We start from the raw sequence: 17,081 nt of genomic DNA, 5'->3' as shown, positions 1-17,081 counted from the left end.
AAAGTTCCTATCAAGGACATACATCTCTACACATCAGATCTACATTAGGACTGGTTGATTTAACTTGATGGGGCAATGAGATAGTATTTAACTAACCCTCCCCTCCTTCCTCCATCCCCTTCCCTCGATCTACAGAATGATGGCAACACAACTTATGTACTACACACATAAAACTTAACCATGTCCATGTGCAAAATATGAGCATGTAAGCACTGTCATCTAACATGCCTTTGAATTAAATTAATTTTTATGTGTTGGTAGAAAAAAATTAATAAATTACATTTATTTGTCTTTGCATACAAACATAACAGATTAATGCATATCATCAGACAAACACTGCCTTTACTTGTAACTAGTGACAACCATGTATGTGATTTAATCCATACACGTGACATCAACGTAGATCACGGTACATGAGGAAGTCATTTTAATTGAGAATTTGTTGATGATAAATTCTTTGTGTGTGCCCCTGACAGGGTGTACAGGAATATACAAGGTTAACTGTCTTGTATGCCACAGTGAGTGGACCTAGTGGGACCTATCAGTCATGGATGGGGACAATCACCGCCATCTTTAACCCCTCTGGAACATCCATGATGAACCCCATATCGTACCTCCATTCTGATATGATACATACCCTGGACCTATTCTCCACTACCGCTTTGTTCAGTGTTCAGTTTGAATGACACAGCTCCAATTACAGATGTAGAATCAAACTGCAATGTTCTCCCATGGTTATAAGAAGCGATATCACAAGTCTGCATCTCAACTCTATGTCCTCACAAACACAACCCAGTTCTCAGTAAAACATCTTTCCCTATCAAACAATCATTCATAACAGCATTGTGATTCATCTAGATAGATCAAAGGCTCGCTTGGATAGGATTGTGAATTTTGAAATAGATCTGTGCAAACTTGGGTGATGTCTTTTGATTGGTTGTTGATTTGAAGCTCATGAGCAGGAGGAATACTCTAGATAGGTGATAATGAGCTGGAACCGGGAAGTCACTTCCTACATGATGTATCGGAGGCAACAAGTCCAGGGTATGATTCATTACAAAATGAAAATGTACATCGAGGAACACATTACAGCTTCATGTTGACAGCATCAGCTTCTAGAAACTGCAAGAAAGTTCTCCATATCATGCATGCAAAAAGATGGTTATACGAAAAGTTACACATGACCCGAAACTAAGGGGTTAGCACAACCAATATGTCTGCTGTGCCTGCATCGCTGGTTCTGGAATATGGCACACAGTTACTGAAATACTCAGCTCAGATCCAATACTTCCAGATATCTCATCCATGTGGAGACTGACAGCATCACACAACAACTGTGTACATTAACACATGGACATGCTACACAGACTGGTTACCATGGTTGTGCTGGTGTATGAACTGCATATCAATGACATCACCATGGATACACAAAAGCAAAGATTATCACTATGGATACACAAGAGCAGAGATTATCACGATGGATACACCAAATTATTCATATGTAAGCTATCACCATCATTATGAGAAGTATATCACCATGAACACAAGTAGAGAGTATCACCATGGATACACAAAGGTAGATCTATGTTATCACCATGGATACACAAAGGTAGATCTATGTTATCACCATGGATACACAAAGGTAGATCTATGTTATCACCATGGATACACAAAAGTATATCTATATCATCTCCATGGATACACAAAAGTAGATCTATGTTATAACCATGGATACACAAAGGTAGATCTATGTTATCACCATGGATACACAAAAAGTAGATCTATATTATCACCATGGATACACAAAGTAAACATTAGCAGCACGGTTACATCAAAAGTGTTTTCACAGGTTTCAAAAGAACATTGAGTCTCAACAATCAGTCCTTCAACCAATGTCATCACAACACACATAAATCAACACTTATACATATGATAAAAAGGTACACAATTCAGTTTGGGGCACTGCCACATACTGTCGTGGGTGATGACTGACACAGTATGGTAGCAGGCCCTGAACATAACGATGACACAACACATACTGTATGCAGTATGGACACTGGTGAACAAAACAACACTTCACCATGGTGGCACCGTGATACAATGACATCATCAGATACAAGGGAGATAACCGTGCAGTCAACACCTGGTGAAGACAAGCTCTTCAGTGACTTCAGATAGAGGTGGAGATGTCAGACATATCAGATTGAATATCAGGATATTAACTAGTTAAGATAAAAAAATTTAAAGTGTCATCACTTTGTGATTTGTATTCGGATACAATCTATCAGTAATTACTTTACATCATCCAGATCATTTGATGTAGAAGAATATTTTTGCTAACATATTTCCACAATGAAAGAGAGGTTTTTGAGACAATTGTTGAGAAATCTGTGAATATCTCACCTGACATTAACTGAAACATATGAATATCTAGAAACAGATTTACACAAAATATGTCATACTCTTGACCCTGAAACACAGCTGATGACAAATGATCAGGATCTGTATGACCCCTTGTGAAACACTGTCCTTGACTTTTCATGTGACCTTTCAGTTTAACTGGCAGGAAGTGCCCAGCTGACGACTGTACGATCAGCACTAGTTGTGAGGAAAGCCAGCTGCGAGGGATGCCAGCGACACTGGATGACCTTGTCTCTGTGCTCCGCAACCACCACACTCGGGAGGGGTCGGAAAAGGTCACCTGAAACAAGGCACTGGTTGGTGAACACACAGATCATATTTTTCAGAATGCAGAAGAACACATCTACCAATAACAATGAAAATGACAGTTCAGAAAAAAGGCTATTGTCCACAATAATGTTCCTTTGTTCTCATACTGTGAGTGAGTGAGTGAGTGAATTGAGTTCTATGCCGCACTCAGCAATATTCCTGTATTATGGCGGCGGTCTGTAAATAATCGAGTCTGGACCAGACAATCCAGTGATCAACAACATGAGCATCGTTCTGCACAATTGGGAACCGATGACATGTGTCAACCGAGTCAACAAGCCTGACCACCCGATCCCATCAGTCTCCTCTTATGACAAGCATGGGTTACTGAATGTCAACATTCTAAACTGGACCATCTCGGGTTTGTTCTCATACAGACAACGCTCAAATCATCTAAAAAGTTTCTGACTGAAGAGGAAGAATATTTAGGATATTCAAAAACATTCAAGCTTGATGAAATGGAACAGTAAAATAATCATGACATTATCAATAACGAGAGTCTGTGTTGTTTTACGGCAATATTCCAAACTGACAACAAGGACACCAGAAACTCACACTTGCACCCACGTAGGGAATAGTGAATACTTATACCAGCAAGCTACCAATTACCCCTATTGTCATTAATACTCTGTGTGTTCAGATGTAACCTGTTTCACAAAGACTTAACATTAGACTTCTCACCTCTCAGACTAACTTCTGGAGTATATTATGTGCCAAGAGTCATCAACCAGCCATAAACCTCCACAACCATCTATGTCATTTCAGTGACATGAACAAATTTTAATGCTCCACATGTATGAAGGCTCAAACACATACCTGTAGCTATGGCTCATTCATGCAATCATTAATGAAGGATATTGGATCATCCAGATACGTGAGTGAGTGAGTTTAGTTTTACGCCCCACTCAGCAATATTCCAGCCATTTGGCGGCGATTTGTAAAGAATCGAGTCTGGACCAGACAATCCAGTGAACAACGGCATGAGCATCGATCTGCGCAATTGGGAGCCGATGACATGTGTCAACCAAGTCAGCAAGCCTGTGTCCAGATACGATATATGATCATTAAAACAGAAAATGCTTCATGTTAATGCAGTAGGTGTGGAACGTTTCAGTTTCTGAAACTACTTCCACAAACACAATGAATTCGTTTACTTGATCGTTTTTTGTCTTTTGTACTATATCTCCATTGATAATGATATCACAAGGGAATCAGCATCAGGGAAGCAACAACCAAGTCATTGTGTCGGACCGCTCCATCCAATCAAGGATCGTTATTACTGAGTTGGGGAAAATGGACTCCAAAAGCTAGTGTTCTTATCAAGTATCAGAACAACACATTCCAACTTATTATCCATGTAACTGAATGACACAGGAAGCAGTGGAGTTTCTTGGCTGTCTGACTGAACATATGGCACACTAGTGTGGCACAGTACACATGGTGCCCACAGTTCACGTACACACTGGTACCTGACGTACCAAGTCCTGTGACCACAGTCGCAGTTAGCACATACACCTTTGTTTACAGCTTTCCGTTGGTAAGTCTCCCCACGGCCAACAAATATGGAACTGGGTTAGTGTAAGCAGATTATCTCCCTTGCATGGCTACTTGAGCAGCTAATCAAAGCATGCATATCATTGTACCAGGATTAGTCACTGAACCTTGATCCCATAACTCGCATAGCACCAGCCTCCACACAGCTCAAAGCAGATGACATGTGTTATTTAACATCAGAAGTGAATCTATTATTCTTTAACACTTCTCAATGCAAAATAATGTTTTAAATTGATAGCTTTAGCAATGATTTTACCTACAAAGTACTGACTGAACAAATTTGTCAACAATATACCAAATTTGTCGTTATATTATGAAAGTTGACAAGGACCAACTATATCACTAAAGTTAAAAATATTAACTAAACAAACTTTGTACTCAAACAGGAATATTATTTAATCATGATGGAACAAGAGGCGTGTAACCAGCTTGGTCATCCATTTAACAAATACTTTATGGGGTGGGGCCTTGCACCATTGCCAATGGGAAGTGACTTCCAACACATGCCCAGGGGAGATAACTCCAAACACATACTCAGGGGGAGGTAACTCTCAACACATGCTCAGGGAGAAGTTATTCCAAACATATTCCAGGTGATGTAATTCCCAAAACAGAAACTCCTCCCCAACCCCATCATTACTGTCACCAGTGTGGAAACAACCATTACAAGAATGTGAAATCTTTGGAATTGGTGAATTTTATATCAGATTGGTTCAAGACTGCATAAAAGCAACCAACCTCCCTTCAACATTATGAACTTCCCTTGAACCGCAAAATACATATTACAACAGGCATCACTAGTTTGTAAAGTGTTGATGTCAGGTCAGGTGGCCTGTCCCAGTTTCCCAATGGAAAGATGCATCTATTACCCATGGAAGACTACACCAAACATATGCCTGGGGCTGTAACTTCGTCTCAATCATACAGGGTCCCTTCACAAACAGCTGGCTACTGACCCCACTGCCCCTCCCCACAAACAACTGGCTATGACTGTCATATGAGACAACCAGGATCCAGTTGTGAACTCCTTCCAGACCACAACTGTTGATTCCCATGTTGTCATTTCTGTGACAATTATATATGTTTCTGATATTATTCGGTCAACAATTACTGAAGCTGACAACCTCTGTATCATTCCATTGTCATCATGACATGTCAGACAAACAGAAAGTGTCCTCTACAAGCTGAGTTTAACTTCTAATTATACTAAAGCCAGTTTTGACAGTTAAGCACCTGTGTTGTGTGTTATCAACTACACACTACATCTTCCGAACAGTCACTACACTTGGACATCTTCATCGAATCTTACATAAGGCCTAAAAAAAATAATGTTGTGGTTCCGATTACCCGACCGACCCTTGAATTCTGGTGCCGACCCTACTTTTTTTAAGCTGTATAAATGAAATAAGCTTTTAGATACCACTGTTTTTTTCCAGCACCGACGGACATCGATCATTCTGATAGAGAAAGTCGACATGATGGCCGAAACCTTGATAATACATTGATAAATGTATTATTAGTTTGTACTTTACTTCTAAAAAAAATGTTTAAAAAAAAATCCTACCTAACTACCCTAAACTTCAAAGAGGTGTAATCGGAACCACAACATTTTTTTCATTTGGCCTTACTTCCAGCAAAATCCCCATGACAATGGTTGTTGTTATACCCAAACCTTGTGAGTTAAGAACTCCATCCGTATTTTGGCACTACCTGGTGGGACATGTTTGCCACATCATGTAGGAATTCACCAAGTGGGGACATGCAGATCTGATTTGGTAATTTCATAGGGTGGGCATGGGAATTTAAACCAATCAGAACAGCTGTAGCATTTGTTGCAAAAAATAAACTACCGAAATCTGATACTATCAAATACAAGAATACATGTTGCAGCATAAAGCAAAACAGGAGCCACACATCACAGGTACACAGAGCCCCGGACTGCAGATGGTTAATACTGCTGCAGTAAACCAATATATACACAAATACACTGATGTTCCCTCCCATGGCTCTGTTAATATGACAACTACTGATCCATTCAGAAGATCAAGATGGGTTACATCATAAAATTACAAACTAAAACAGTGGCATTGCTATGGTATTAGATCATAAATTTTACTAAAGCTGATTTGTCAAGTATTTAACAGAATGTCAATAACATGTTAGCACCAAAACATAAGGATGAGGTATTCTGATTGTTTCCAAGCCTTCAGAGAATGGTTAGGGTTAGGATTAGTTGTATGGAAATTAGCAGTATACATACTCTCTCCTCCTTCTGTGGAACAGGATAAAGATGCATAAAATACTCAGATCACACACATAACTGGGAATATTAGACATTAAACACCAATGACATGGGAGAATAATCATACAATGTTACACAGGGTCATGCTATGGTAGTTTAGGGATGATGGCTAACATTCATGCAGATACATTCAAATAAATACATTGATATTGCCACAAGAATATGAAATCAAAACTACTGCTAGAAGCATGCAAATAAATGAATTAAAGGGTAACAGTTCAAGATCCTAATCTAGAGGGCACACAAACATACATATAATCCAAAAAAATCTAAGGATCATGAATTCTTTCATAAAACATTCTTGATATTATGTATTCAGTCTTCTCAACAAAAAAGATGTCCCCCAAATATTCATGATCCTTACCTTCTATTGGTCAGTATATATCAGTGTAAAGGCTGTGCCTTGAAAACAGAGCCCTAGGTCAATTTCTGTAGGGTTTGTGGGCAAATAATAGTTTGTACGCCTGGTATTCAATGACACCTGAAGGAATTGTGAAATTCAAGGGAAAAGAAGAAAATCGTCATGGCACAGCCTTAGCAATCAAGGACACATGCCCTATGCTTCAAGGTTGCAATTTGGGACATACCATGAAGGTCGGTGAGTACAACCCGGCCGTCGTAGGAACCAGAGAGAAGGTAGTAGGCATTCATCGAGAAGCGAGCTGATCGGCACTCGCTGGTGTGTGGCTTGAATGTCTGGACCACCTTGGCCCCCCGGATATCGTACAGCATGGCCACTCCGTCCTCATGTCCAGACGCCAGAAGGCGGCCTGACGGGTCCACGCACACTGAGGCGAACGGACTGCCTGTAACAGAACACACATATCTCTAGTTCTGCTGATTAACATGCTGTCAGCACAGTTTGATATATATCATGGTGGCTTGTATGTAATTGAGAAGACCAGGCAAACCAGTGACAGAAAATACTTTCAACGATCATATAATAAGTTACAATACATAACAACCAAGTCACAGAGACTTCATATCTAATTAACTATTCTCTGAAGACCATGAACCCCTTTCCAAATGTGAACCCCCGATAGGAACCCACCTCCCTTGCTGTCTGTAGATGCATGCCTCTTCCCTTCCAACCCACTCTACATGCATGAATCATCCCTACCTGTCTGGCTGGCTACTACAGTAATGGCAGTGGACGCTCGCAGGTCCCAGAAGCGAGCCGTCTTGTCTTGCGATCCACTCACGAACATACATCCTCCCCAGGTGTGCAGAGCGTACACATGACCTGAACAATACAACAGGTGTATTAGTAACTGTGACTCTCCAGGTGTGCAGAGCGTACTCATGACCTCAACAATACAACAGGTGTAATAGTGGCTGTGACTCCCCAGGTGTGCAGAGCGTACACATGACCTGAACAATACAACAGGTGTATTAGTAACTGTGACTCTCCAGGTGTGCAGAGCGTACACATGACCTCAACAATACAACAGGTGTATTAGTGACTGTGACTCTCCAGGTGTGCAGAGCGTACACATGACCTCAACAATACAACAGGTGTATTAGTAACTGTGACTCTCCAGGTGTGCAGAGTGTACACATGACCTCAACAATACAACAGGTGTATTAGTAACTGTGACTCTCCAGGTGTGCAGAGCGTGACATCCTCAACAATACAACAGGTGTATTAGTAACTGTGACTCTCCAGGTGTGCAGAGCGCATTACACATGACCTGAACAATACAACAGGTGTATTAGTAACTGTGACTCTCCAGGTGTGCAGAGCGCATTACATGACCTCAACAATACAACAGGTGTATTAGTGACTGTGACTCTCCAGGTGTGCAGAGCGCATACATGACCTCAACACATAGTGACTGACCTGTGCAGAGCCGCACAACAATACAACAGGTGTATTAGTAACTGTGACTCTCCAGGTGTGCAGAGCGCATTAACATGACCTCAACAATACAACAGGTGTATTAGTAACTGTGACTCCCCAGGTGGCAGAGCAGAGCCTCAACAATACAACAGGTGTATTAGTAACTGTGACTCTCCAGGTGAGAGTGTACAATGACCTGAACAATACAACAGGTGTATTAGTAACTGTGACTCTCCAGGTGTGCAGAGCGTACATTATGACCTGAACAATACAACAGGTGTATTAGTAACTGTGACTCCCAGGTGTGCAGAGTGTACACATGACCTCAACAATACAACAGGTGTATTAGTAACTGTGACTCTCCAGGTGTGCAGAGTGTACACATGACCTCAACAATACAACAGGTGTATTAGTAACTGTGACTCTCCAGGTGTGCAGAGCGTACACATGACCTCAACAATACAACAGGTGTATTAGTAACTGTGACTCTCCAGGTGTGTAGAGCGTACACATGACCTCAACAATACAACAGGTGTATTAGTGACTGTGACTCTCCAGGTGTGCAGAGCCAAGTTGTTTTCCACGGTTATGGTAGTCTTATCAACTTAACTAACAAAACTCTTTAAAACTAAATTTTCATGAAAATCACAAAACAAAATAAAGGACTTCAGATAGGACTTATTGCCATACAATATTTTTAAAGGATATAAGTTAGATTCTCCTGTGTTTAGATTCATTTGAACTAAGACCTGAAATCGTCTGTAATGACAAAAAACCGTCATGTAAGATGGTCCCACAATCAAATATAAACATTCTTAACATTAAACAGATTACAGAAACAGAATAATTATGTTTTACTTCTGTTCTTATTGAGATACTTTCTGAGTAGGACATAACCCACCTGTGTGTCCTGTCATGGCTCTGATTGGTGTCCCAGTCTCGCAGTCAGACGCGTAGATCTTACAGTCACCTGCACCGCCACTGATGAGCAGCGACGATCTGTTGGTTGTGTCCTGCATGAACACCACATCGCGAATGGTGCCGTCATGGAAAGATAACTCCAGTTCTGCACCTGAAACCCAGTACAGTGTTACACCTTATGCCGACTGAAGTAGGCAGGGGAGAGAACTCAGTATGTGGATGTTGTTTATGCCCAGTCAGCAATATCACTGCTGGGTCTCAGAGTAATTGAGTGAGTTGGTTTTACATCTGTTTGGAACAGTATCTCGGTCATATCATCTTTATGTCAGTGATATGCCTGAAATGATGCATGTCTTCTTTGTTGTTAAATGCTGCTCTGCAATATTGCTGCCATCAGAAATGTTACCATTTTGGAGAAACATACGTAGATATGGTGCTGACAAACTGGAATCACAATCACAGCAAATCTTTGGTTCAAACCCATGATTGAAGGTTTTGTCATGCCAAAAGGATTCATGAATCATACTGCCTGAGATGACAGTGCCACTTAATCAAACGTACAGCCACAGAAAATGAACAGAATTGTTCATCATAATAACAACTTAAACCAAGTAAAATCAAAGCTGTCTGTTAGCGATACAAAGCAGTCTGTAAGTGATACCAAATCTATCTGTGAGTGATACAAAGGCTGTCTGTGAGTGATACAAAGCAGTCTGTAAGTGAAACCAAATCTATCTGTGAGTGATACAAAGGCTGTCTGTGAGTGATACAAAGCTGTCTGTTAGTGATATCAAGGTTGTCTTTGAGTGATACCAAGGTTGTCTTTGAGTGATACCAAGGTTGTCTTTGAGTGATATCAAGGTTGTCTTTGAGTGATACCAAGGTTGTCTTTGAGTGATACCAAGGTTGTCTCTGAGTGATATCAAGGTTGTCTCTGAGGAAGGATACAAGGTTGTCTCTGAGTGATATCAAGGTTGTCTCTGAGTGATACCAAGGTTGTCTCTGAGTGATACCAAGGTTGTCTTTGAGTGATACCAAGGTTGTCTTTGAGTGATACCAAGGTTGTCTCTGAGTGATACCAAGGTTGTCTTTGAGTGATATCAAGGCTAACTGTAAGAAATCACAACCACATACTAATGATTTCAGTGCAGCCTGTACATAACAGACATCAGGATTGATATATGGTAACCACTTGAGTCTTCTGGCTTCAGTTACCATCCAGTCTCACTGTGTCTTCAGTCAAGAATGGGCATATGAAAGGACACAGACGCTTCACTACCTCCTGTGGCAGCAATCCTTACCATCTGGCTTAGCCGCATCTGTGTTGAAGCGCATCAGCTTGATGGTCTTGTCGTTGGAGCCGGTGGCGATGAGGTCCCCGAGGGGGTTCCAGGCCCGCGCAGTAGATGGAGCCTTTGTGATGCCTAATGCTCTTGTGGACCACGACTGCTTCCTGGGTCACGTGATCCTCTCTACAACAAGACACTGCTATTTAGTGTGATCACACAAAACACATTGTTTCATCATAAAAAAATACTCTCTTAACATTCACAAGAAAACTAACTGTGCATGTTGTCTTCTTAAAGAGTCCCTTCTAATGATCTCATCTTCCTAAGAATCCCAGCTATTGATCTAATCTTCCTAAGAATCCAAGCCATAGACAGCTAGAGACATAAACACACATTGTCAAATACTACAAGCATGGAGGGTAACACACACAAGGGTTATTATGCAGCAATCTCACAGTAGGACCACTCTAGAGACCTTTTCTGCCACAGTGACTCTCTACATCTGTAAAGCATAGCTACCTAAGTGCCAATGTGAAAGAAACCCCATATAATACCCTCGAAGAGCACGAACCTATGTCTCGAACAAGGTTCACTGAACAATTTCTACGCACACCTACCTAAGGGCTGAGGTGTCTGGGAAACGACAGATACGGAGCATCTTGGAGTTGGAGCCGACAACGTAGAAGTCTCCATTAGGATGGAAGGCCACGTCCTGATAGCCTGCTGATCCTCGAGGGTGGACACCGCCACGAAGCGCGGCCGATTCCCGCCCTGCAATACAAGACACACTATACAGACAGTGTTTGTTTCTATGTTAATGCCACATTCAGCACTATTCGATTATAGTAGTAGCATACAGAGTCAGGCCAAATGAACGAGTGACTGATCATATGAGCACCAGCTGTCACTCATGGAGTTACCTGTATTACAGGTTGCTAGGGACCTCCTCTGACCAGGAATACAGGTGTCGTATAGTACAAGTAGCCACATGGCCAATCCCATAAGATAACATTTTTGTTGGGATCCCAGGATTTTATTCATAAATGCCTTTCATGCACTTTTAAGATATATATGCTATATCTCTAAAAGCAGGAACAGGGTAAATGTTACTTTTCTGGACCTGTCAAGCATGTTCAGTGAACAATTTCTTACAATGAAAATTATTTCATTGAACTAAAATATTCACTGTACTGTGAGACATCACATAAATTAGAATAATTATCAGTCAGTGCAGTATACACAAGTTCAAGGCTGTTACCACCAGATCTTCCTTTGCTCAGTAGACTGAAATATGTTCAGCACAAACTGGGACAAGTACAGCTTACTGAGATTAATGCCAATAACAGAATTACAAGTTTGACCCTTCCATTCAACCATGAACTACCCTTACAGTTTTTCTCACCATGAGAAATGTGTTTGTTGTTGCATGTAAGAAAATAAACAAGAATGAAAACACAGCAGTCTTACAGGCCACAAAGGGGAGTTGCCCACGCACTCGGGCAGCCGCAGTCTCCGTTTGCCAGACATCATCCATACATCGCGCATTTTCCCCTCAGACATCTTTAACAGTGAGGAAGCACTTGCTACTTGTTTGGGATTCTATCTCATTTACTGTCAACAGTGGGGACAACAGCCATATCCTGCTCTCATGTCAGTTCAGACAGGTACGCAGATCAAACCCAGAATGTGTCCAAGTTATAGAGTACTATTTTAATACGACTCCATAAATCATGCCTAGTTGCTAGGCAACATCACCATTATCCATCTAAATATACCCAGTATCATGCCCACTTGTAAAGAAAATATTCCCCAAGCATATTATGTCCAGTTGTTAGGTAAACATCCTCAAACCACATCCAATCATGTCCAGTGGTTAGGTAAACATCCTCAAACCACATCCAATCATGTCCAGTTGTTAGGTAAACATCCTCAAACCACTTCCAATCATGTCAAGTTGTTAGGTAAACATCCAAAATCACATCCAATCATGTCCAGGTGTTAGGTAGACATCCCCAGTTGTTAGGAAAACATTGCTGTGCATATGGTTGTTTGAGAAACATCACCAAACATTTCTAATCATTTCCAGTTGTTTGACAAACACAGCTGAAATCTACAGATGTGGTTTGCAGTTTACCAGCCACTGGTTACACAGCACTAACAGTTTCAAAGTGAAGTCAGCTCAAACTAATCACATATATTCATCCAAGAAGAGTTGTACCAGCTCCAGTGTTATAAGCCCAGTTCATACCGCTATGAAAGCTAACAATGTCCACAAACTGTTTCATCCCTAGAGGCATGGTACACGTCCTACCATGACATCTAGGATCAAACTAAGCTGGATGGCGTGTCAGTAATCTCTCACTTCAATCCGTGAGGTGGTTAGTGTAGGAACCGCACCATATGAAAGAGTTGGAACTGCGCCATATGTGACGGCTGGCATCGAGCTGTACGTTATTGCTGGGACTGAGCTGTACGACACTGTTGGAATGGAGCTGTATGTAAGTGCCGGCACTGAGCTGTAGGTCAGGGCTGGGACGGAGCTGTACCTCACGGCTGGGATCGACGTGTAGGACACTGTCGGGACAGAGCTGTAGGCCAGGGCAGGGATAGAGCTGTAGGAAAGTGTTGGGACTGCCCCATAAGTCAGTGCAGGGACTGAGCTATATCCTATGGTTGCAAGGGAGCTGTACGGCATTGCTGAACGAGTCTGGCTGGCTATCAACTTGAAACCCACACAACTAAGCTTGTACCGTCACAACTTGACACCAACAGGTTTACCCAACTTAATGTCACAAGGACAGCCTTCTGGTAGTACCACTGTAGGAAAGTGAACGTTGAAGAACTTCCGTTGTTACCAAATAAGTCAAATTTGACGTCAATCTAAAGAACACAAAGACAATTTGCCTGATGTCTATACACACATCCACGAACCAGATCAAGTAAACAGTGCTGTCGTGGCTACCAATAACCTACAGTCTGAGATGAATAGCCACAACTACTGGGTCAGTTCCAAACTCTCATAAACACTTTTCATATAAACCTCTTATACACTTGCATGAATACCCTCCTGGATCATACATTCAGGTAACACTCCCCTCAATACAGGTACACGGGTCTGCCTGTAGACAAGGAACTTTGGCTAAGGACTGAATCTGTCTAATCAATAGGCTCCTTTGTGGGCCTTTTTGCCTTCGTGTTGTGTACAGCAATACCACACAGCTACCCTGAATAGAATCACTTCAATGACCTCTCTGTCAATGGCAGTTGTATTGTGTATGATATTTATATGATAAACACAACAGGGAGATATGTGCAATATCGGCCTAGGGTACAATAACTGCACTGTATGACATGTATGACATATAGCTTTCTATTGCTTTCAGTAAAGTAAACAACTAACAAAAAAACAGACTGAATCTGACACGTACCTCATTTCCTCCAATACATGCCAAACACAAACAGGCGCTGGAGTGAGTCAGGTGGGTTTTGCACCACTTTTAGATTCATGATCATAGAGTTTTCACCTGGATGGGTGAGTGAGTGAGTAGGGTTTTATGCAGCTTCTAGCAATGTTTACTGTCATAGTGGGCACTAAGGCTGTAACGATTCACTCGCATATTCGGTGAATCGAACCGTAGCCCTTCATGAATTCAATTCGTTATTCGTGATCACCAGAACCGAATAATAACGAATATTTACGATTTTTTAAGGGAGCATGTTTTACTTGAACCCTTGTATACTTTTGGAAAGTGAGATATGCAAGGATTCAATATGTACTAGCATTGCAGTAGCTCAAGTGATGTTAGTCTTCCAAGGCCACACATGGTACTGTCGACTATAACTATTACATACCAAATTTGAGTGTCATGAGATCACTGGTTAATGCTGTGACAAATCAAAACTGTCAACATGGGCGTTCCATATTATTGTACATCAATCACTGAACTACAATATTGTATTCGTGAATAATTATTCGTATTGTTACCCAATATTCATGATACGTATCATATTCGCCACATAGTGTATTTGTTGCAGCCCTAGTGGGCACACCAGAAAATGGCTTCACACTGGACGTTCATGATGGGAATCAAACCCCAGGTTTAGTTGTGCCAAGCAAACGCCATAACCACTTGGCTACCCCATCATGTTTGTCACAGCCTAATTCAAAGAGTAGAATATGGATAGAAAATCAAATTATGAAAAACAGTTTTCTAAATCAGGTCTGTCCTACATGCCAGATCTACACAAGCAGTACATAAATTACTCCCATTGTTCATGGTGCTGGGTCATTACCTCAGCATAATGTCAGATAAGTACAATTACAATGGGTGATGTCAGTGTGAGAGGAAATATGGTAACTGTATTGTGACACACAACCTCTGACACATAACTGAGGTGTGACTAGCATAGCACACAGCTCTGTTCAGAGGTCATTTAAAGGTTCTCATGGGATGCTGTCATTGTTAATTGGTCTGTTCCGTCACCATCACCTACTGGCTGTTGGAGGAGAGAGGATTACACAGAACTAAAGGAGTTCTTGTGACCGCTTTCATCTGCTTTTCAATGTGACACTCGATTACATGACAGTTGCATGTAAATAACATGTCTCCTCCAGACAACCATTGGCTGATCATTGATCCAAGCTGTCAGGAGAATGACACAATGGTGCACCTTAGATAACAAGAATAGGTTGTGACAGCGAAGTATAGCCCTTCAAACATTGTACAGATGTCCTGGAATGGGACACCATAACTTGTACTGAGGGTGGGAGAGTAGGGATGTTATTTCACAATCAGCCATAACCACTACTGGGTCACAGTGACACACAACCATGGTTACACTGACACATGCTCAACTATTACTACATAATCTCTGTGTGTTGATATGTTTCTTTTCTATGTTTCCACTCATGTGCAGTGAACCTGACAGGACAATATATGAAAGTACAACTACTTCAATATGCAGTGGCGGATCCAGAGGGGGGATTCAGGGGGTTCGAACCCCTTTAAACACACACACACCCCACTCCCCCTTGAAAATTTCTGGATCCGCCTATGATTTGTCCTGACAAAAATGCATCAATTTATTTCTGCAAATATCATCCCTTTCATCCTCACATTAGTTTCGCTATTTACAGTGTTAACATCACTGATTATCATGTTTACTCACAAAATAAACAACATCACATACATGATGTTTGACTGCAGATTGATTTTTTTACATAACTGCTACCGTATACAGGCATTAGGACTTTAAACAAAAATGAGTGCCATCTACATTTTGTGGGATATTAAATAGTCTCGACAGCTGATTCCATAGGCATCACAAAAATCAGAATACACAGACATATCTACCACATTTGCAATGTCCATAGCAGATTACCAGATTGCCACCATACCATTATCATAAGTATGACATTTCATAATCATTTAAAATATCACTTAGGTCAAGTACAGCGTTAAATCTGCATGTGTATAAAGCAACTTAAAGTGTTTTCCCTCCATCTTGACAGGAAGAATCTGGAACCAAATGCATGTGCAGAATGTCGTTAGCCATGCTTAGACATTCGAGCAGATCCCACTCATATGTAAACCAGCCACATCTTCGTCATATTCCTGGAAAGTCCCTCAGGTCTATCTGGCCATTATTGCTAAATTCTAGCAGAAGAAATATTGACATTGTCCTGAATCTCTGAAAGATTTTCGCCTCAGTTATCAGCAGCAGACAGCTGGACAAGCAACAGTATGTAGGGAAATCAGAAAATAATGGTGTTGGTGGCTGTGAACCCTGCATCAGGGGTTGAAAAATCCAAGGGTTGCAGATCAGTCCATCATAAACCGAAACCAAGCAATTTATTCACAAAAATGTTCAAATGCCCTGCTTATTTCCTTCACTGGTGCTACAAAAAAGTCAGGACTATGTCTTACCAATAACATCACACTTAAATGAGTGAGTGAGTGAGTTTGATTTTACGCAATTTTTAGCAATATTGCAGCAATATCACGACGGGGTCACACTTAAATGAAGCTTACACATCATTAAACCAAATGTTGATATAAAAAGCTGTTTAAATTGGGTAGAGGTAACAGCTGGTGACTTAAAATTTAAAGTCACATCGGCAATATTTCAGCCATATCGTGACTATGAGGGTAGAGGTAACGAAACTGACCAATCAGAAGTTGTGTCAGTACAACATGGTGAAACAGCCACATCAACATTCTGCCCTTATCAGCTGTTCTGCATCGTAAAACATCAGAACAAAAGAGTCTGAATGAAAATCCAATCCTTGCAAATGGAAAAGTATGATATCTTTCCAGGTCATTGTATTCCAAATATACTGTCTTGACAGAATTATGTAAACAATGAAATGAGTGGGATCAGACAACTTAGATTCCAGACGTGTACATGTTTTAACAAATGGTCTGGGACAAGACCCAGGTCTTTG

The 17,081-nt window shown here is 41.1% G+C and overlaps 1 protein-coding gene across 1 annotated transcript in view; it reads right to left on the bottom strand.

The window, feature by feature from the left end:
* Positions 1-268: 268 nt before the first annotated feature.
* The window catches only part of LOC124267448 (WD repeat-containing protein 47-like), a 39,866-nt gene continuing 23,053 nt past the window's right edge, over positions 269-17,081 (bottom strand). The window contains 8 exon segments of the mRNA XM_046702370.1: positions 269-2,701; positions 7,174-7,392; positions 7,707-7,829; positions 9,328-9,498; positions 10,649-10,742; positions 10,744-10,819; positions 11,254-11,344; positions 11,347-11,407. Coding sequence (XP_046558326.1) covers positions 2,556-2,701; positions 7,174-7,392; positions 7,707-7,829; positions 9,328-9,498; positions 10,649-10,742; positions 10,744-10,819; positions 11,254-11,344; positions 11,347-11,407 — 981 coding nt within the window. The 3' untranslated portion in view covers positions 269-2,555.

This window comes from Haliotis rubra, unplaced genomic scaffold (assembly GCF_003918875.1).
Source record: "Haliotis rubra isolate DU_JTF1 unplaced genomic scaffold, ASM391887v1 Scf131, whole genome shotgun sequence".
Classification (NCBI taxonomy): domain Eukaryota; kingdom Metazoa; phylum Mollusca; class Gastropoda; order Lepetellida; family Haliotidae; genus Haliotis; species Haliotis rubra.
Note: the sequence above shows the minus strand (reverse complement) of the source record. Positions and strands in the feature narration are given on the sequence as shown.